Source organism: Microcebus murinus, unplaced genomic scaffold (genome assembly GCF_040939455.1).
Source record: "Microcebus murinus isolate Inina unplaced genomic scaffold, M.murinus_Inina_mat1.0 scaf004_hap2_Mmur4.0, whole genome shotgun sequence".
In the NCBI taxonomy this organism is placed as follows: domain Eukaryota; kingdom Metazoa; phylum Chordata; class Mammalia; order Primates; family Cheirogaleidae; genus Microcebus; species Microcebus murinus.
Window position 1 is genome coordinate 189,723 of NW_027438950.1, and position 24,109 is coordinate 213,831.

The window sequence follows — 24,109 nt, forward strand, 5'->3', positions numbered from 1 at the left end:
GCAATGGGTAAAAGCTTTGCTACATTCTTCACATTTGTAGGGTTTCTCTCCTGTGTGAATTCTCCTATGTATAGTGAGATTTGTGTAGCAGTTAAAGGGTTTTCCACATTCTTCACACTTGCTGGGTTTGTCTATAGTGTGAAATTTCCTATGTCCAAGAACTTTTGAGCTGTGCATAAAAGGTTTGCCACATTCATTATGTTTGAAACTTTTCTCTCCAGTATGTCTTATCTTAGGTTTATTTAGATTTGAGGACTTGCTAAACATTTTTATACATTTATAACCTTTCAAGATTTTCCTATTGTTACCTGACAAACATTGGATAAGACCATCATAACCTACTTTCTTCCTCTTACACTCATCAACACACTCCCAGTCTTTTCTTAAAAGTACATTTTCATGGTCAGAGCTTCCGTATAGTCGTATTATTGATATCTGGAATGAATGTTTTATGCCCTGCTCTGGCATTGGGTCTTCAGTGCAATGGGAAGAGATTTCTGAAAGAAATGAAAATAACAAAGTATCTCACTAGTTATACTTAGGTAAATGTACTTCATAATTTTAACATACAAAACTATACCAAGCACATTAGCAAGAAAGTGCAATAGAATACCATAGTCTTACTTCCATCATAGATGTATGACCTTCAAAATATATTTGCAAACATGATTCATTGAGAAGTCATAAGTGATAATATTTCATGGCACCCCAGATGAGTATGACACCAAGAACCATATGGAAGGGGAAGGAACATTTGTTATATTTACCCAGCAAAACTCTTCCTCCCCACTGATACAGAGTTCTCACTTTAGCAGTAAAATTCCATTTTCTGGATTCCCTTTCAAAAGAGACTCAAACCAATGGCACATGTGTCCATACATCTGGTTTTTGATGGCCTTTGAATGTCTGGTTTCTATCTTCCAAGACAATTACATAACATTCTGGGAAAGATATGCACATATCAAAAATAAAATTCTGCAGTATTATATTGATGGTGCAAAAACATTTAATTATGCTATCAAATTTGAAAGACAAAGTGAAAATGATCATTCCCACATGTTAATTGACATAATGTAAAGAGACATAATTACTGACATCTATATCATGAAGTTGAGGGCAGATATAAATATTATGAATTTTTATGTACAATTGAAGTTAAGTAGTCACGAGTTTAACATAAGTTGCAACTTCAAAAATTTTAGGTAATTCTCACAGTGAACACCAGAAAAATGTTTAAAGCAATACACAAATGAAGGTGGCCACAGAAACAAAATATATCACTAAAAATCAGTGAGGTGGAATGAGGAGAAAAGGAGTGGAAAGAAAGACTAAATAGTGACAAAAGTTAAATAAACAATTAATATTAGGGCAATTTTGAATCCATCCCTTTTAGACAATTATGCAAATATTTATGTACTAGTATTTCTACTCAGAAGACACAGTTAAATAAAGAAATTAGAGGGGCGGAGCAAGATGGCGGACGAATAACACCGCCAGACAGAGGGTCTCTGCAGAAAAGACCGATTCTAGCAGAAACTAGAGGAAAGAAGCAAGAAGACGAGCATACAGCAGACAAGGGCCGGAAGGAGGGGTACCTGAGACCCCGGGAGACTCCACGGGAGGAGGCTGAGGAGGAGAACTGGAGGCTGAGACCACCGGAGCAGCCCGGAGACCAGCGGCAAGGGTAGGTGGATTCGCTGTTTCCCCTCCCCTGCATTCGGGACTGCTGGTGGGCTCCCCAGCGGGTGGAGAGACCTGCGGACACCAGCCCAGAGACTGCCGCCACCTGCCAATGGTGAGCCTGTAGCAGACGTGGCACCAGGTTCCCAACTTCCTCCGGGCACCTCCGTGTGCACGGACCCGAGCCGCGCGGCAGGCACCATATTGCCTCCTCCCCCCCTCCGCCGACCCTACCCGCGGCTGCCCAGAGAGACAATACAGCCACCAGCCGGAGGCACCTCCAGGGAACGGACCTTCCCGTTTGGGACCCCGCCCGCCCTCCCAGGTGCTGCTGGCACCGTGTTCCCAGGAAAACGGTGCCGACTCAGAGGCTGAGAGACATAGACCCAGCTTGGGCTCCCTGTGGGTGAATTAGGACCGGAAACCCTCTCCCTGGTGGGAATAGAGTTTGAACTCTGGGACCCAGAGGTCGGACCTGCAGACCAGATCCCCTGCACCGAGGGCTAGCATTGCCCGGGGCACAGAAGGATTATACGTGAACAGCCTACTGAGGTCTGTGTGCCTCCAGGGGCGGATCGGGCGGAACGGCGTCCCAGGAGGAGGCCGTGCGCCCAACCCAGGTGGCGTTCCTGTGCAGGGAACCTCCCCGCCGGCATCACAGTCCGGGGAGGCCTGGTGGCTTGTGGTCTGGCCTGCTGGCAGAGGCTCAGGAGCAGCTGCGGAGTTGGGGAGGGTGGAAAGAAGCGAGGCCTGCTGCAGACTGTGGGTCTCAGACAGCCCCACCCCCACACCCAGACTTTCTGGCTGAGCAGGACCATTCCAGCCCCGCCCTGACAGCAGAGAACAGAACTTTGACCCCTGCTAACGGCCTGAGGGCAGGCTTACCCAACCCAGCTCCACCCAGAACGAGAGCTGATAACAGGACTCAAAATCAACACCATAGCCTGTTCCTCCAAGCAAACGCCACCTACTGACAGGGACGGCATCTTGCACAGCCTTTCCACGGCACCCACTGACTCAATATACAGGGAGTGGTCCAATTTCACCCACAGGCACCACCTAACGCCTCAGAAACTAAACAAGGTGTGTGAATACCCAAACAATAACCTAAGGAAAGAAACAACAACTGATCGACATGGGAAGAAATCAGCGAAAGAACTCAGGAAATATGAAGAACCAAACGGAAAACACACCCCCAAGGAGGAGCACCAGCCCCCTAGAAACGGACACCGACCAAAATCAGGCAACCAATATGACAGAAAAGGAATTTCGTATGTGGATCATAAGAACACTCACCCAGCTGCAACAACAACTCAATAACCAACACCAAGAAAACACAAAAAACCTCCAAGAAATGGAACAAAGGTTCAACAAAGAGATTGACACAGTGAAGAAAACTTTAACCGAAGTCCTGGAGATGAAGAATCAACTCAGAGAACTACAAAATACTGTGGAAAGTCTCAAGAACAGGGTAGATCAAGCAGAAGAAAGAATCTCAGAGCTTGAAGATAACACCTTCCAATTAAATAAATCAGTCACAGAAATACAGCAGAGAAACAAGAGAAAAGACCAAAGTCTACAAGAGCTGTGGGATTATGTGAAAAAACCTAACGTGAGGGTCATAGGTTTAGCCGAAGGGGAGGAAGACAACACTCAAGGGCTGGACAAGCTTTTTGAAGATATAATAGAGGAAAATTTCCCAGGCCTTGCTCAAAATCTCGATATACAAGTTCAAGAAGCCCAGAGGACCCCTGGGAGATTCAATGCAAACAGGAAGACGTCACGTCATGCAGTCATCAGACTGACCAAAGTATCAACTAAAGAGGCCCTTCTAAGAGCTGTAAGACAAAAGAAGCAAGTGACATACAAGGGAAAGCCAATTCGAATAACATCAGACTTCTCTAATGAGACTTTACAAGCAAGGAGAGACTGGGGCCCCATTCTCACTCTTTTGAAACAAAACAATGCCCAGCCTAGAATATTATTCCCTGCAAAACTAAGCTTCATATATGAAGGAGAAATAAAAACATTCGCAGACAAGCAAAGGCTCAGAGAATTCACCAAGACAAGACCAGCCCTACAAGAAGTACTTAAAACAGCGTTATGCACGGAACATCATAATAATAATCCACGGATATAAAAACAACCAAAACCCAAAGATATTAAAGGCCAGATATTACAATGGCTCAAGACAGAAATCATAGCAACAACATCCAACCCAACAGAATGATCAGTAATCTACCTTACCTATCAGTTCTCTCAATAAATGTGAATGGCTTAAACTCTCCACTCAAGAGACATAGGCTGGCTGAATGGATAAGAAAATACAGGCCAAGTATATGCTGTCTTCAGGAAACACATTTAACCTGCAAGGATGCACATAGACTAAAAATAAAAGGGTGGAGATCAATATTCCAAGCAAATAGAAGCCAAAAGAAGGCTGGTGTGGCAGTTCTAATTTCAGACGATTTAGTTTTTAAACCAACAAAAGTAGTAAAAGACAAAGAGGGTCATTATATAATGGTGAAGGGCACAGTCCAACAAGAAGAGATAACAATTTTAAATATATATGCACCCAACTTAGGTGCACCCAGATTCATAAAGCAAACCTTACTGGAGCTAAGCAAATGGATTAATAGCAACTCCATAATCGCCGGGGATTTCAACTCCCCACTGACGGCACGAGACAGATCCTCCAAACAGAAAATTAATAAAGAAATAATGGACTTAAACAAAACTCTAGAACAATTGGGTCTGACAGACATCTACAGAACATTCTACCCAAAATCCACTGAATATACGTTCTTCTCATCAGCTCACGGGACATTCTCTAAGATTGACCATATCCTAGGACACAAAGAAAATCTCAAGAAATTTAAAAAAATAGAAATCATACCATGTACCTTCTCAGATCACAGTGGAATAAAACTAGAAATCAACCCTAACAGAAACTCACATTTCTACACAAAAACGTGGAAATTAAACAACCTCCTACTAAATGATTACTTCGTAAATGAAGAAATCAAGACGGAAATAAAAAACTTCTATGAAGAAAATGACAATGGAGAGACAAGTTATCAACTCCTCTGGGACACAGCTAAAGCAGTTCTGAGAGGAAAGTTTATCTCCATAAATGCCTATAACCAAAAGGCAAGAAGATCACAAATAGACAATCTAATGAAACGACTCAAAGAGCTGGAAAAAGAAGAACAGACCAACCCCAAACCCAGCAGAAGAAGTGAAATCAACAAGATCAAATCAGAACTAAACGAAATTGAAAACAGGAAAGCTATTCAGGAGATTAATAAAACAAAAAGTTGGTTCTTTGAAAAAATAAACAAGATTGACACGCCGTTGGCTAAGCTAACGAAAAGCAGAAAAGAGAAATCTCTAATAAGCTCCATCAGGAATAAAAAAGGAGATATCACAACTGATCCCAAAGAGATACAAGATACAATTTATGAATACTACAAAAATCTTTATGCACACAAACTGGAAAATGTGGAGGAAATGGACAAATTTCTAGAAACACACAGCCTCCCTAGGCTCAACCAGGAAGAAATAGATTCCCTGAACAGACCAATCTCAACAGCTGAAATAGAAACAGCAATTAAAAATCTCCCTAAAAAGAAAAGTCCCGGTCCAGATGGCTTCACACCTGAATTTTACCATACTTACAAAGAAGAACTAGTACCTATCTTGCAGAAACTATTCCACAACATCGAGAAGAACGGAAACCTCCCCGACACCTTTTATGAAGCGAATATTACTCTGATACCAAAACCAGGAAAGGATGCAACAAAAAAAGAAAACTACAGACCAATATCCCTAATGAATATAGATGCAAAAATTTTCAACAAAATCTTAGCTAACCGAATCCAGACACTTATCAAAAAAATAATCCACCACGACCAAGTGGGCTTCATCCCAGGGATGCAGGGATGGTTCAACATACGTAAATCTATAAATGCAATTCACCACATAAACAGAAGCAAAAACAAAGACCACATGATCCTTTCAATAGATGCAGAAAAAGCTTTTGACAAAATTCAACACCCTTTCATGATACGAACACTTAAGAAAATAGGCATAGAAGGGACATACCTAAAAATGATACAAGCCATATATGACAGACCCGTAGCCAACATCATACTGAATGGGGAAAGACTGAAATCATTCCCACTTAGAACTGGAACCAGACAAGGCTGCCCACTATCTCCACTTCTGTTCAACATAGTGCTGGAAGTCTTGGCTACAGCAATCAGACAAGAAAATGGAATCAAAGGTATCCAAATAGGGGCAGAAGAGATCAAACTTTCACTGTTTGCTGATGATATGATATTGTATCTAGAAAACCCCAAGGATTCAACCAAGAAACTCCTGGAACTGATCAATGAATTTAGTAAAGTCTCAGGATACAAAATTAATACACAGAAATCAGAGGCATTCATATACGCCAACAACAATCTAATTGAGAACCAAATCAAAGACTCAATTCCCTTCACAATAGCAACAAAGAAATTAAAGTACCTAGGAATATATTTAACCAAAGAGGTAAAAGACCTCTACAGGGAGAACTATGAAACACTGAGGAAGGAAATAGCAGAGGATGTAAACAGATGGAAATCCATACCATGCTCGTGGATCGGCAGACTCAATATCGTCAAAATGTCTATACTACCCAAACTGATCTACAGATTCAATGCAGTACCTATTAAAATCCCATCAGCATTCTTCACAGATATAGAAAAAATAATTTTACGCTTCGTATGGAACCAAAGAAGACCCCGAATATCAAGAGCAATTCTAGGCAACAAAAACAAAATGGGAGGCATTAATATGCCAGATATCAAACTATACTACAAAGCTGTAGTAATTAAAACAATATGGTATTGGCACAAAAACAGGAATATTGACCAGTGGAACAGATGTGAGAATCCTGATATAAAACCATCCTCATATAGCCATCTCATCTTTGACAAAGCAGACAAAAACATACGCTGGGGAAAAGAATCCCTCTTCAATAAATGGTGCTGGGAAAACTGGATAGCCACCTGTAGAAGGCTAAAACAGGACCCACACCTTTCACCTCTCACAAAAACCAACTCACGCTGGATAACAGACTTAAACCTAAGATATGAAACTATTAGAACTCTAGAGGAAAAAGTTGGAAACACTCTCCTAGACATCGGCCTGGGCAAAGAGTTTATGAAGAAGTCCCCAAAGGCAATCACAGCAGCAACAAAAATAAATAAATGGGACATGATCAAACTACAAAGCTTCTGCACAGCCAAAGAAATAGTCATGAAAGTAAACAGACAGCCTACAGAATGGGAGAAAATTTTTGCATCCTATGCATCCGATAAGGGACTGATAACTAGAATATACTTAGAACTCACGAAAATTAGGAAGAAAAAATCAAATAACCCCATTAAAAAGTGGGCAAAGGACTTGAACAGAAATTTTTCTAAAGAAGACAGAAGAATGGCCAACAAACATATGAAGAAATGCTCAACATCTCTAATCATCAGGGAAATGCAAATCAAAACCACAATGAGATATCACTTAACCCCAGTGAGAATGGCCTTTATCAAAAAATCTCCAAACAATAAATGCTGGCGTGGTTGCGGAGAGAGAGGAACACTCCTACACTGCTGGTGGGACTGCAAACTAGTTCAACCTCTGTGGAAAGCAATATGGAGATACCTTAAAGCGATACAACTGAATCTACCATTTGATCCAGCAATCCCATTGCTGGGCATATACCCAAATGATCCAGTGACACTCTACAAAAAAGACACCTGCACTCGAATGTTTATAGCAGCACAATTCATAATTGCAAGGCTGTGGAAACAGCCCAAGTGCCCATCAATCAAAGAATGGATTAATAAAATGTGGTATATGTACACCATGGAGTACTATTCAGCTCTAAGAAACAATGGTGATATAGCACATCTTATATTTTCCTGGTTAGAGCTGGAACCCATACTACTAAGTGAAGTATCCCAAGAATGGAAAAACAAGCACCAGATATATTCTCCAGCAAACTGGTATTAACTGAGTAGCACCTAAGTAGACACATAGGTGCTACAGTAATAGGGTATTGGGCAGGTGGGAGGGGGGAGGGGGGCGGGTATATACATACATAGTGAGTGAGATGTGCACCATCTGGGGGATGGTCATGATGGAGACTCAGACTTTTGGGGGGAGGGGGGGAATGGGCATTTATTGAAACCTTAAAGTCTGTATCCCCATAATATGCCAAAATAAAAAAAAAAAAAAAAAAAGAAATTAAAAAGTCCAACTCTATTCTCTCTAAAGAGACTTGACTTCATACCTGGTGAAAGCAATAGACAAAAAGTGACAGGAAATAATAAGACATACCATGAAAATGCTCAGCATACAAGAGCAGTGGAGTTCAAAATTATATTAGGCACATGACTTTTGAAGCGCAAAATGTTATAGTTTATAAAATATACTTTAAGTCAAAACTGCCACAAGAGATAAAGAAGGACATTTAATATAAAAAGAGGTCATTCATTGAGAACCCTTTAAATATAATAGATATATCTGATATCTATCTATTTCTCGCATAAATGTTCTCAAATATATAAAAAGCATTGACACAATTGAAGGAAGAAATGGACATAAAAATAATAGGATAGCATGGTATTCCACTTTCAATACTAATAAAGACAGTCAAATTACTAGTAAGAAAACAGGAGATTTGAAAACACTAGAGAGCAACAAGACCTCACACATATATAGAGAACACTCTGCTAAATAATATCAGAATATACAATATTCTTGATAGCTCATAAAAATTCTTCCTACAAATTCTACCTGTTCAGACACAAAACATGTCTTAACCAATTTTTGAAAATTGAAATTTTACACAATTTCTGATCAGAATGAAATGAAACTGTAGATAAGTGACACAAAAAACACAGAGAAATTCAAAAGCATAGGAAAATAAACAACACACTCTTGAACACTTTCTTGTTCAAGGGAAGAAGACCTAATGTTGTGAAGATGTCCAAAGTGATCTACTGATTAAATACAATTCCTTTCAAATTCTCAATTTCATTTTTTGAAAAATAGAAATAGCAAACCCAAAAATAATATGAAATCTCAAGAGACCACAAAGATGTGAGCAGTCATCACAAAGAGAAGCAATGCTATAGGTCCCACGCTTACCCATTTTAAAACATTAAAAATGTATACTTTGGAGTACTATTCAGCTATAAGAAATAACAATGGTATAGCACCTCTTGTAATATCCTGGATAGAGCTGAACCCCATTATCCTAAGTGAAATATCCCAAGAATGGAAAAATAAGCACCACATGTAGTGACCAGCAAATTGGTTTCACTGATCAACACCTAAGTGGATATATAGGAATAACATTCATCGCATGTCAGGCAGGTGGGAGGGGGAGGAGGGGTTGGGGATATACAAACATAATGAGTGTGATGTGCACCATCAGGGCATGGACACGCTTAAAATTCTGACTCCGGGGGTGAAGGCAACACACTTAACCTAAACATTTCTACCCCCATGATATGCTGAAATAAAAATAGAAAAAAAATGATATATTAGTCAATGAAGTTATCTAATGGCAGAAAGACAGACATCTGGACCAAGGAATGAGAAAGAAACACAAACTCTTGCATATATTGTAAAATAAATAGTTATCTTCATATGCATATTTATTTCACCATCGTTTACAAAAGTCTGTAGATGAAAGCAACATAAACTGCCTTTGCCAAATGAACAGATAAATACAATTTGAAATGTAGAAATAATGGATGATTTCTCAGCTTAATAAAACAGATTCTCTGATAACATCCACAGTATAGATAAACCTTGATGACTTTATACTTAATGAAATGTCAGTCACAATAAGTCAGATGTATTTTTATTATATTTATAGGATATTTCTAAGCTGTTATGCTCCTAGGAACAGAAAACATAATGCTGTTTGTCAGCAGTTAGGCAATTGACAAAATGGGTACTTTTCCCAGGTGTACTGAATTTTAGTTTTATTTCATACATACATTCTAGACATATATTGCATGATGTTGTAAATATAGCTAACATGACTGATGTGAATAACTAAAGGTAATTAAGATTGCTACTTTTGTGATTTTACAATAATTAATATAAAATTAATATCTTAAAGAGATACGCAGTGATCTTTTCAAAACTTTCTTACAGATTACAACATTTTTTTTCATTTCAAAATATTATGAGAGTAAATCATTTAGATTACGTATATTGCTTTTGCACCAACTGATCAAAGCTACAACTGTGCCCATCCACAAATCGTATGCGCCACACCCATTAGGAGTTAATTTTCCCAACACCTCCACCTCCTTCCAACTGCCCAATACCCACTGAATTTTAGTTCCACTTGTTCACATATGTGTTGTTCCATTACTGACAATTTGATAGTGACTATTTGTGGTGTTTGTTTTTCCATTCTTGTGATAGTTTACTTCAAAGAATGGCCTCTAGAACAATCAAGGATAATACAAAGGGTGTTATTTAGCCACTGAATTTGAGGCTCAGTAGTACTCCATTGTATACATAGATCACCTTTTATATGTATTTATAGATATAGTTATATGAATGTATTTATAAGTACCTAGGTTGTGTCTACCTCTTTGCAATTGTAAATTTGGATCTTATAAACATTCAAGTACAGATGTATTTATTATAGGATGACATTTTTACATTGGTTAGATACCAAGTAGTAGGATTTCTGAATCAAATGGTAGTTCTAAATTTAGTACTTCCATGTGTCTCCATTTAACTTTCCAGAGAGATTGTACCAGTTTACAGTCCCACTAGTTCCTACCTGTCTACATCCACACCTACACTTATTTTGGGCTAATTGATAAAAGCCATCTTCACTGGAGTAAGGGATATCTCACTTTGGTTTTCATTTGCACTTCCCTGTTCATTAGAAATGTACACACTTTTTTCATATGCATCTTGGTCATCATACATGTCCTTTTTAAAACTTTCTGTTCATATATTGGCACACTTTTAATCAGGTTATTTGATTTTATCTTCCTGATTTTCTTGATTTATGTATACATTCTAGTTATTAGCAATTTATTGGATATATAGCATGCAAATATTTTCTCCCATTCTCTAGGTTGTCTGTTTGCTTTAGTTATACTTTTAACGGCTGTGTAGAAGCTTTTTAGTTTGAGGAGTCCTGATTTATTTATTTTTGTTGGTGATGTGATTGCTTTGGGGTATTCTTCATAAATCTTTGTCTAGGCTGAAGTATGTAAGAATATTCTCAACATTTTCTTCTAGAATTCTTATGGTTTCATGCCATAGGATTAAGTCTTTCATCCATTGTGAGTTGATTTTTGTGAGAAATGAGAGGTGTGGATCCTGTTTCACTCTTCTACATGTGGCTATCCAATTTTCACTGAACCATTGATTCAAAAGGGATTCCTTTCCCCAATACACATTCTTGTCTTCTATTACATGGTGATATGAGAATGGTTTTATGTCTGGGATCTCAGTTCTGTTCCTTTGTTCTATGTCCTGTTCTTTTGACAGTGCCATGTTGTTTTGGTTATGATAGTCTTGTACTATAGCTTAAAGTCTGGTAAACGAATGCCTCTTAATTTGTTCATTTCCCTTAATGTTGTTTTTGTTTTATTGTGTCTTCTCTGTTCTATGAATTATAGAATTACTTTTACTAAATCTGAAAAAAATGTTATTATTTTAACACGGATTGTATTGAATCTGTAGATTACTTTGGGTAGTATATACATTTTAACAACGTTGATTCTGCCTATCTATGACCATGGACTTCCTTTCCGTATGTTTCTATTCTCTTCTATTTCCTTCCTCAGTGTTTTGTAATTCTCCCTGTAGAAGTCCTTCTCATCCTTAGTAAATATATTCCTATGTATTTCATTTACTTTGTTACAATTATCAAAGGTATGCATCTTTGATTTGGTTCTCAGTTTCACAGCTGTTGACCTATGTGAAAGTTACTGATCTGTGTGTACATTGATTTTGTAAGCTGAGACTTTGCTGAACTTATTTATCAACTCCAGTAGCTTTTGGCAGAATCTTTGGTGTTGCTAAGATCATTAATCTGTAAAGAGTGATGGTTTGACCCCTTCTATTCTGATCAAGATTCCCTTAATTTCCTTTCCTTGCCAGATGCTCTGGCTAAGATTTCCAGTACTATGTTGAAAAGAACTTAGAGGGATATATTATCTGTTTATAAGCAGGAATGCTTTCAATTTTTCCCTGTTCAGTGTGAGATTGACTGTGGGTTTGTGATATAAAAATTTTATCATTTGGAGGTAAGTCCCCTCAATGCCCATCTTGTTAAGCATTCTTACACAAAAGAGGCCTGATTTTGTCAAATTCTTTTTCTGTGTCTCTGAGAGGATTATATGGTCTTTGTTTTTACTTCCCCTTTATGTATATAGTTACACTTATAGATTTTCCTATGTTCAATCATGCCTACATCTCTGGAATGAAACCAACTTATTCATAATAGATTATTTTTTTAAAGACCAGGGGAATTTGATTTTTTGTGTGTCTTAGTTTTTTTTTTTTAATTTCATCATATTATTGGGATACAAATATTGTTAAGGTTAGATACATTGCCTTTACCACCCACTCCCTGCCGAGTCATACCTTCTAGCACTTCCAACCTCCCGGTGGTGTGCATTGCACTTATGATGTAAGTACACACTCATCCTCTCCTCCCTCCTGCCTCACACCCAATAAATATTTCATTTTTTTTACTTCTTTCTTACATGTTATATCTTTGCCTCTCCCTAGAAGGAGTTAGAGGTATGCCCTTCAAAATGCTAACCACATCCCTAAGAGGTGGGTCCACCCCCCCTGAATCCCTGGTAAACACTATCACAATTTGAGCACCATAATTTTTATCAGTCAGTACCATTTTGATGGCAAGTACATGTGGAACCCATTTTCCTAATCTTTTGTCAACTCACTTGGGATAATGGGCTTAAGCTTAATCCAGGATAGTATAAGCGGTTCTAGCTCTCTGTCGTTTCCTAGAATTGAGTAATATCCCATTGTAAATGTATACCAAAGTTTAATTATTCACTCATGAATTGATGGGCACTTGGGTTGTTTCCATATACTTATAATAGTGAATTGTGCTACCATAAACATTCAAGTGCAGATGTCTTTATAACAGAATGTCTTATGATCTTTGGAGTATATGTGACAAAGTCCAACACGCCTTTGTGATACATACTCTTAACAAAATAGACATAGGCTTCTCATACCTCAAATTGATCAAGTCCATTTATGACAAACCCATTGCCAATATAATTCTGAATGGGGAAAAATTGAAACCATTCCCTCTTTGAACTGGAACTAGACAAGGATGTTGACTATCTCCTCTTCTATTGAACATAGTGCTCAAAGTCCTAGCCATAGCAATCAGGCAAGAGTGAGGTATTAAGGGCATCCAAATGGGAGCAGATGAGATCAAACTATTGCTCTTCACCAATGATACATTATATCCAGGCAACCCCATGTATTCATCCAAGAGACTCTGGGATTTGATAAATGAATTTGGAAAAGTTTCAGGTTACAAAATCAATATATACAAATCAGAAGCATTCATATATGCGAAGAACCATCAAGCAGAAACTCAAATCAAAAGCACAATACCTTTTACTATAGCCCCAAAGGAAATTAAGTATCTAGGAGTATATTTAATGAAAGATATGAAAGACTTACATAAGGAGAACTGTGAGACACTAAAGAAGGAAATTGTAGAACATGTAAACAGATGGAAAAATCTACCTTGTTCAGGAATTGTAGAATCAATATTGTTAAAATGTCAATATTACCTAAAGTGATCTACAGAATTAATGCAATCCTCATCAAAGTACCACCATCGTGGTTTACTAATCTAGAAAAAATAATTCTTCACTTTCTATGGAACCAGAAAAACCTTCTAGAGCCAAAGAATCTTTAGTAAAATGAACAAACTTTGAGGCATCAGTCTTCCTGACATCAAGATGTACTATAAAGCAATAATAGTTAAATCAGCCTGGCACTGGCACAAGAACAGAATCATCAATATTTGGAATACAACTGAGATTCCAGGGATGAAACCATCTGTGTACAGTAACCTCATCTTTGATAAAGCAGACAAAAATATGCAATGACGAAAATACTCTCTCTTCAATAAATGGTGCTGGGAAAACTGGTGCTGGGAAAACTACATGGACAAGATTGAATCAGGTTTCCTACCTCTTACCTCTCACAAAATATCCACTCAAGATGGACAACAGATTTAAACCTAAGGCATGCAACCTTAAGAATCCTAGAAGAAGATGTTCGGAAAACCCTATCAGACATAGGTATAGGAGACTGCAAGATCTGACTTTCAATAATAAGTACAAAGATTTGACAGAAGATCAATAAGAAAACAGATAATGAGAAAAACATTATAGACCATTTAGATGTAAAAGACATTTTCAGAGCTCTTCAGTCCACAGAGGCAGAATACACAATAGTTTCAATCATACATGGCAAATGCTATTAGGACACTTAAGTCTTATCAAATTGAAGAAGACTAAAAATATACAACATATATTTTGTGACAAAAATAAAGTGGAACTAGAAATCAAAAGCAAAACATAAACTGGCTAATAGAAAAATATGTCAAAATTAAATACACTCTTCAAGGTATTCATGCTCAATGGTCAGATAATTTAAAATTGTTAAGATGTCAATACTATCCACAGTAATATACAAATTTAATGCAATGTCTATAATATTCCATTAATACTTGTTTTGGAGGTATATAAAAATAAATTCTAAAGTGTGTTGGAACAATAAATACTGAGACGGTTTTAGAAAATACAAACACAGACATTGCACTTCTTGATTTGAAAACAAATCTATAGGAATAAAAGCAACATGGTCCCGGCACAAAAACAAATAATGAGATGAAAGAACACAGTGGAGAACCCTAAAATAAACCTTTGTGTCCATGATCAAATTACATTCCTCAAGATTACAATATGGAATGTACTAAGTAAAATTAAATTAATACACTGTGAATTTACTCATACCTTCAGGTAATTTTATGAGCACCATTAAGTTTTATAACAATCCTTGTTGTAATTGCAGATCAGGTCATATAAACAATATTAAATGAGCTTTGAAATAATAATATAGTAGGCCTAGCATGGGTAACAAGCATGTAAGAACAGGGGATTGTATAGGCAGGTTTCGATTCAGAAGCTTTACGATTTTAAACAATTAATTTAATATAAAGGAAACAAAATATTTTCTTTCAGAATCTTTGAAGTTTCTAGTTTGCTAGTAAATTTTCAATGCTTTTGAAATTACCCATTTTGTCTAATATTTCTTCTTTTCTGTTCCAAATAAGTACACATCCACAGTCATACAAACATAATTACTTACTCTGTAAATATACTACAACTATAGTTCAACTTAACTGTGATGTATTTGTATATTTGATTCAATGTAAATAAAAATTATGCTTATTTCTGTTTCACTGGACAGGCAGGTTGCATGTTGAAAGAAAAATGTAGGATAAAATGTAACAACTAGTCATTCCATGTTCAGGAATGTATGGCTTTTCATTAAGTGCAAAATCTTTATTATAAGCATTACAGCAACAAGATAATTATAAATATAATAAAAAAAAGCTTTGGGAACAATATTCTTCAAAGTAGAGCAACTAATAAAAAGGATCACAAATGATGTCTTTGTACTGTGTAACCCAAAAGTACATTTTTACAATCCATTACCTCCAACTTTGAGTAACACGGGATAGATTAATGTTGGTGCAAAATAACACTTCATTCTATCTACAACATGTTTGACATATTAAAACTATTTTTAATTTAATGAAACAAATTAAGTTCACATGCACTCTAAAAACATTCCAAATTTCATCCTATTTTATTATCATAATGTGCAATATTAAAACCAGTTATTTTTCATATTGTAATTTTTTCATTCTGATTATGAGGAGAATATTAGTCTGTATACCTACATCATACATCACTTAAAATACTGTTTGTATAAGAAAACTCCATAGTACCTCTCAATTTAGTAAATCTTACATTTCAGTGTTTTTAATTTTCCATAGAAAAGTACATGAATAATGCCTACTTAATAGAGAAAGACCTCTAATAAATGTGATGTAGCTATCATTAACCACACACATTCACATGCACACTAAGATTGAAAGCATACCATCGATTGTATTTAAAGTTGAATAATAATATCAGTATTTGCTTGTCACAAATAGCAAAACAAAATTTCACTTTATTACAATTTCACCCCACACTGACAAGAAAGTATATTTTACATGTAATTATAACTCTCAGAAAATCTCTCTCATTTTAAAGCTAACATACAAATAAATCAACTAACTATTTTAACTGGGTAGTTCTTTATAATGAACAACCTGGTTTAAAGAAATGTGTGAATGTGTTAGTGCATTAGTGTATTACACTGCGAGTCATCGGATATATGTTTATACTTGATTCTTGATTAACTGCATTCTGAAATTTATTAAAGTAGTTTTAATTATCAACTGTTTTTGTGTTCTCTAAGGTATATCTTTTGCATAAATATTTTTTCACATTCATTATATTTGTAAGGTTTCTATTCCTTAATATTTTTCTGATGTTCAGCAATGTTTGAGAATATACTGGAGCATTCCTTTCAGTGTAAGTTCTCCCAAGTCCGATAAGATCTGTTATAACTAAAGGTATTGTCAGCAGTCTACATCATTATATTTTACTTTCAGTTTCAGTACTGTTGTGCATTTTAGGCTAATACATTGGAAAAGCACTAACATACTTATTACATTTATCTAACTTTTAACTAGTATGATTCCTTTGATGTTGAATAAGATGTGAACAAATATTAAAGACTTTGCCACAAATCTCACATTCGTAAAATTTTTCAGTGATAAGAATTCTTTTATGTAGATTAAGGTGTGAGCACTGGGAAAATGCTTTGCCACATTCCTCACATTTGTATGGTTTCTCTGCTCTATGGATCCATTTATGTAGAGTGAGGCCTTTTAGCTGGATAAAGGCTTTGCCAGATTCTATACTTTTCTAGGGTTTCTCTCCAGTATGAATTCTTTTATGTTGAGTAAGGTGTGTGCACCAAGTAAAGGCTTTGCCACATTATTCATATTTGTAGGGTTTCTCTCCAGTATGAATCCTTTTATGTCGAGTAAGGTTTGTGCACTGGGTAAAGGCTTTGACACATTCCTCACATTTGTAGGGTTTCTCTCCTGTGTGGATTCTTTTATGTCGAGTAAGGATTGAGGAATGGTTAAAGGCTTTGCCACATTCTTCACATTTATAGGGTTTCTCTCCTGTATGAATTCTTTTATGTAGAGTAAGTTTTGTACACTGGCTGAAGTCTTTACCACATTCTTCACATTTGTAGGGTTTCTCTCCATTATGCATTCTTTTATGTTGAGTAAGGTGTGTGCACCGTGTAAAGGTTTTGCCACATTCCTCACATTTGTAGAGTTTCCCTCCAGTATGTATTCTTGTATGTTGAATAAGGATTGAGGACTGGGAAAAGGCTTTGCCACATTCTTCACATTTGTAGGGTTTCTCTCCAGTATGTATTCTTTTATGTTGAGTAAGGTGTGTGCACCGTGTAAAGGTTTTGCCACATTCTGTACATTTGTAGGGTTTCTGTCCACTATGGATTCTTTTATGTTGAGTAAGGTATGTGCACTGGTTAAAGGCTTTGCCACATTCTTCACATTTGTAGGGTTTCTCTCCAGAATGGATTCTTTTATGTCGAGTAAGGTGTCTGCACTGGGTAAAGGCTTTGCCACATTCTTCACATTTGTAGACTTTTAAAATGGCTAATGTCCAAAACAAGAGACATAATAAGTGAGGACAAGGGTGTGCAGGAAATCCATCCCTGTAGACTGTTATTGATTATAAATGGATAGTGTCATCATACAGATTTGTTAAAAAAATGTAAATAATACAACTGCCTCGTTATTCACCAATTCTACCTATGAGTATACTCATGTAAAATCAGTATCTGAAGAAGATTCTGCACCCCCATATATATTGCAGCATTATGCACATTAGCCAAGAAAATAGAAACAAACTAAATGCCTGCTTTGATGAATAGAATAAAAATGACTGTACAAACACATACCATATAATCTTACTAAGCCATGAAAATGATAAATATCCTGCCATTTCAACAACATGAATGGACATAGGAGGCATTATGCTAAGTAAAATCAGCCATTCCCAGAAAGATAAATACTGCTATGGATAATTTTTTTAAAGTTGAATTTACAAAAGTAAAGAGTACAACAGTGGTTTCCAGGGTGTAGAGTAAGGAAAAATGAGGAGATTTTAAGGGTAAAATCTTTTAGTTATAAGATGAATAGATCTTGGAGATCTATTGTATGGCAACATGATTAGAGTTATTAATAATGTTTTATACGCTTAAAATTTTTAAGACCATAGAACTCACTATTAATAAATGTTCTCACTATAATTAAATGATAAATATGTGAGATGATGGATATGTTTATTACCTTAATTATATTGTTTTACCATTCATACACACATCAGATCACTACAGTGTGTACAATAAATTTATGCAGTTATACAAATATTATTTGTGGAGACTTCCACCCATTAAGCACCCCACACACAGAAATATATGCACACACACACATATGATTGACACATTTCTGATGGTACTAAATAGGAGGAAATTATGGAACATAAGTTATCAAATTATTATATATCAATTGGGAGTATAAATATATTCAGTTATTTGAAGCACTGAATGAGACAGTGTATTTAAGAATTATAATTATATAAGGTGAACAGAGAAAATAAACTATATTATAGTTTGGGTATTTGGGTATAATAAAGCTGAAATTTTACTCTCATTTTATACTAGAAAAAGATTATTTTAAGTCAAACAACATTAGGTATTTTTACATTTAGGAAGAGGATATGCATTTGTACAAAATTAGTGAATCTGACTTTCTGTAGGATGGCCTCTGAAAACGTAGAATTGGAAATCATGATGCAGAAAATATAAATATCTTTCCCTAGTGTTTCTTGCATTCCAGAAACAAATCCCAACATCTTCACTATTCCCCTTTACACATTTCAGAAATGAGGCATCAAAAGGAACTTAAAAGATGGACTTGGTCATGGAGGATCACCCTTATAATCCCAGCACTTTGGAAGACCAAGCAAGAAGGAAGCCAGGATCTTGATACCAGCCCTAGCAACATGAGGAGACTCCATTTTTATAAGAAAATAATAACAAAATGGTAGCTCATGCCCATAGATCTAGTTACTTGGAAGACAGAGGTTGTAGGATCTCTGGAGCCCATAGGTTTGAGGTTGCAGTGAGCTATGATCAGCCACTGTACTCCAGAAAGAGCAGGACAGCGAAAGGCTATCAAAAGATGGTTTAATGTCATGGTCTTCAAAATATGCACAGATAGTCCCATAAATCCTAACCAATAGAAATGCTAATAGATAATGTATTCCCTTATAAGCCATGCAAGAAGTTTGGCTCTCACTGAATTCTGAGGAAGATCACTGCATGGGTAGAGTTCTTAGAGAGTTTAAGAGCGTGGGACAGAAGATGTCCTTCTAAAAGTCATTTCCAAATAGCAGAATATTCAAACCCACTTTTTAATATCTGCATTCCTCCTTGAGTTTTGGCTCTCTAACATTTGTTAGTCTGCTTCACTGAATCTCACCTACCTGGATATTTAGCTGTTGTTTCCTCTTTCTTCATAATCCAGGGCTCTATCCTTCTCTCCAGGCATGTGATCAGCTCTGGCTTTGACTCGGCAAGACCTGTTTCATTAGAGATATTTCACATGACTCTTGCTGAAGAGTTTCCAATTACTAATGCAGTACTATACTTAGTAGAGAGAACATTAGTGAAGATTCTAGAAAATTCCTTTACAACATATTGTTTTCTCACAGACCCTGTAGAATGATAAAAAATTGATCTAATTTATGACTAGAGCACTAATTCCCACTAGCACCAAATAAATAAGAGGTGGAAATTCTATTACAAGGTGCAGACAACAATTTTATATCCTGATTTCTAGAGTAACCACTAATCTAGTATGAAATCCCAACAAAGGGAAAGGTTCAAGATAACATGAGACATCTAATGATTTTATTTTATGCACCAAAATCTTCAAATTTTCTTGAAAAGCATGGATATGAAATTCATTCACGTTGCTTTCCACAGAGGTTGAACTAGTTTGCAGTCCCACCAGCAGTGTAGGAGTGTTCTTCTGTCTCTGCATCCACGCCAGCATTTGGTGTTTGGGGACTTTTTGATTACATTGAGAACTTTTAAATAAGTAAATATATATACACATACATACATACATACATGTGTTGAGAATGTAGAGAAATTGAAATGCTGCCATGTTATTCTGAACCTTGGATTCTAATATTATACAAAATAGACATAGAACAGATCAGAAAATAAAAATACAGAAAGAATAAAATGATTTGCATTTCCCTGATGATCAGAGATGTTGAACATACTGCAATGAGACATCACTTATCTCCAATAAGAATGACCTTCCAGTAAAATGTCCCCTAACAATAAATATTGGCATAGATTTGGAGATAGGAACACTCCTACACTGCTAGTGGGACTGCAAACTGATTCAGCCTCTGTGGAAAGCAATATGGAGAAACCTCAAAGAGATACAAGTAGATCTACCATTTGATCCAGCAATTCCATTACTGAGCATCTACCCAAAAGATCAAAAGTCATTTTATGAAAAGACACCTGCACTCGAATGTTTATAGCAGCACAATTCACAATTGTGAAGCTATGGAAACAACCCAAGTGCCCATCAATTCATGAATGGATTAATAAAATGAGGTCTATGTATACCATGGAATACTACTCAGCTTTAAGAATCAATGATGATATAGCACTTCTCGTATATTCCTGGATACAGCTGGAACCCATTCTACTAAGTGAAGTATCTCAAGAATGGAAAAACCAGCACCACATGTACTCACCAGCAAATTGGTATTAACGGATCAACACTTAAGTGGACATATAGGAGTAACATTTATCTGGTGTTGGGAGGGTGGGAGGGGGGAGGAGGGGATAGGTATATACAACGACAATGTGTAAGATGTGCAACGTTTGGGGATTGGACATGTTTGAAGCTCTTATTTGAGGGGGGAGGGGGGCATGGGCAATATAAGTGACCTTAACACTTGTATCCCCATAACATGATAAAATATAAATAAAATAAAATAAAATTTATTCATGTAAAGTAGAAACTTTTAAGAAACTATTAATAAAAAAAGAATGGCCTTAATGTGGAATAGAAATTCTGTATATAAGTGATCCTCACCAAGGGAGGGAGAACAGGTTTCCATAGTTCTCTAACATCACATCCCTATACAAATTCCTCTGAGCATTGTCAAGGCATGCCCACTCCTCTGGAGAGAATTCTACAGCCACATCCTGAAATGTCACCATCTCCTGTAAAAAGACACATATTTCCCAAGTGGCCATAGAGAGAGTTATTCACTTGACTACAAGGAATATGAGTTGTGAGAACTGTTTCTGACACATGAATTACTGGAATTATCCAATAACATATTCTCTAGCACATTGATATTCTTGAACATATTCTCTTATCTGCTGGAATGAGGATCAAAAAAGATGTATGAATCTGTGTGCATATGATTCTGCTATGGATGATAAAGTATTTAATACAAAATTAAGGGCCCTACTACAGTAATATAAATTTATGGGTGTTATATCACATCAATAAATTGTGCATATTTCTCACATACAGGATCATAGAGAGTTAGAAGGTATCACATAATTTTTACAAGTACAGTAAAGAACTGGAGATTTTGTTAAAAAACAGCTTCTGATTCAGGCGATCTGGGGTGGGGTCTGAATCTCTGCATTTCACATAATATAACTACTGACAACAATGCTTCTTGCCTAAGGAGAGTATTTTGTCAATATCCAGTAAGTGGTAGACTTTGAATATATCTCAGTTCATCTGAACAGAACACAGATAATATTCCTCAGTTTTCAAAGCAAGCTATAAGAAGAAATTAGAGCTTCTAGATTAAATGTGATGGCTCATGCACATCAGTAAGTAAATCTCCACAAGACACTTAATGATAAACAAAAAAAAAAACACAATTCACTTTATATTGGATGAATCTGTCAGAAAGCATGTTAAGCAAGTGAATGAAATTAGCATAACTTTAGCAGAATGAATTGGTGTCAGGCATTGTTGCAAAGAGGAGGATACAAAATCACTGCTGGGATGGTAGTGGCCAACAATATGTAACCATGAAGAATCATCAGATTTATGCAAATTTCAGATACAGATCTTCCCATGTTTTATCTTTAATAATGTATGTAAATACTTTAGCATCATACGGTGCAAGTCTTTTATTTTATAGTTTTTCCATAATTTTCTGGTTATCTTAGGCAATCAATGCTATCTTCTTTCTGAACTTTCCTAATAATATATTACGTAGAGATGATGAAGCATCTAGATCAAACTTTGAGAGTACCTGTTTACCTTCCTCACTCAAATCCAAAGACTCTATCCTATCCCCAGTGGGAATCTCAAACATTCACATTATTCTATCTTTACGTCTCACGATGGGAACATTTTTAATATTATATGCCATATATTTCTTAGAAAACATGGTTATTGTAGTAACAAGCTTGTGGGAGAGAATGTACAGCAGGCTCTGTTATATAGGAAGGAAAGATTTCCCAGAGAACCTTGACTACCATAAGAAGAAATAAAAAAATGTAGTTACAAAACTTATTAGGCATACACATCAGAATTAAAGAAGTAAAGGTTTACAAGTTCAAAAAATTGACATTCTATATGACTATCTGGAAGAATAGTGGACACAATGCCAAATCTGGGACACACTTACCTGATAACTAGCCATTTCTTCTTCTTCTTCTCCTACTCTGAAATTTCTTTTCAGCTGAGATTGTGTAGAACAATTACAATTAAATCTTTAGACTGGCCTAAAAGGAGTCAGCACAATTTATTCCCTTGTTTACACAACATTCACAAGCAGGAGGAATATAAAATGCAGAAAGGCTACAATCACTTGTTTTTCGTCACAGGAGAGATTCAGCTATGATCAGCTCCTTCATGGAGACCAAAATGAGAGGTTTTCCTGTCTTTTCTTCCGGATACCTCCTTCTGCCACAGGTGCCAGGAGTTTCTGCTACAGGAATGGGAATCTGGACCACACTGATCTGCCTCTACCAAACTCAACAGAGAAGAAACTGTGACTTATCTCTGGTACAAAGGCTAAACTCAATTCTCATGAATGTATGCAGGAGTCCTACTGCTTGACAACAGTAACAAATTAGAATTACTTGGGGCACAATTAAAACCACATGGATGTTTTCACCCAGCCCAACAGGCAGGTGATGGTGTTATCTAGCCAGGTTATCCTAATTGAAAGCCTGGGCTGAGAGGTAATTGCCTTAAAATTTGTCTCTGAAACATCACTGTGAATATAAATCATGTGGTACTGTGGGTCTCACTCTAAGAAACGTGGTCGGCTGGTGTGGAAGGGGCACATTAATTGGGTTCTTTGTCAGGCCCCCTTTTAGTGCTGATGTTGCTCAACCTAGATCCATTATTAGTAGCACTCAGGTAGAGACAGCAAACACAGCATACATACTGCCTTTTGGCCAACACTCATCACAACATATACTTAATTTCCAAAGTGAAGAGCAGCATAATGCAATGTCTATTGAACATGTGATATGTGCTCAGAAGTATGGTATGCTGCGCTGTGAAGAAGCCTTTACATTGTGTGATTTAATCCTTATTATACCAGAAAAGGTGAGTAGTAAGTGTCCAATACTTTATGGAAAAATTTAGATGTGGTGCCAGCCTTTCTATTCTTCTCACTCAGGCATAACACCACATTACACAAGATCTAGAAAATTGTCTACACTCACCCCTAAAAGGTCCTTTCAAAATCAACGTACAAGTCCATGTTGATCTCTTACACTGCAGCATAGGTCTCCCCAGAGATTTTCATACATCCTGAGTCCAAAGTATGTCCCTTTCTTGCGAATTCCAAGTTGAGGCCATGTCTAGTTTGGATTGAACTTGTGTATTCTTTGCTTTGACAGAGAGGGAAGGAAAACAGGAAGAGAAATTCCTCTTTGGATCCTACTCTAATGCATCCTGATGAACCTCAGACCTTGGATTCAGAATTCAGAGCTGCAGATTTAGGTCTCTAGAGATGCATGGATTCAGTAGGACTCACTGCTCACTTCCTGGCATTTGGGCAACAAGAGAAGGCAGCAAGGG

The 24,109-nt window shown here is 36.6% G+C and overlaps 1 protein-coding gene across 1 annotated transcript in view; it reads right to left on the reverse strand.

Moving 5' to 3' along the window:
• The window catches only part of LOC142866391 (uncharacterized), a 185,014-nt gene that overhangs the window by 93,459 nt on the left and 67,446 nt on the right, over positions 1-24,109 (reverse strand). Inside the window, 2 exon segments of the mRNA XM_075999761.1 lie at positions 16,988-17,371; positions 21,401-21,413. Of these exon segments, the coding sequence (XP_075855876.1) occupies positions 16,988-17,371; positions 21,401-21,413 (397 nt within the window).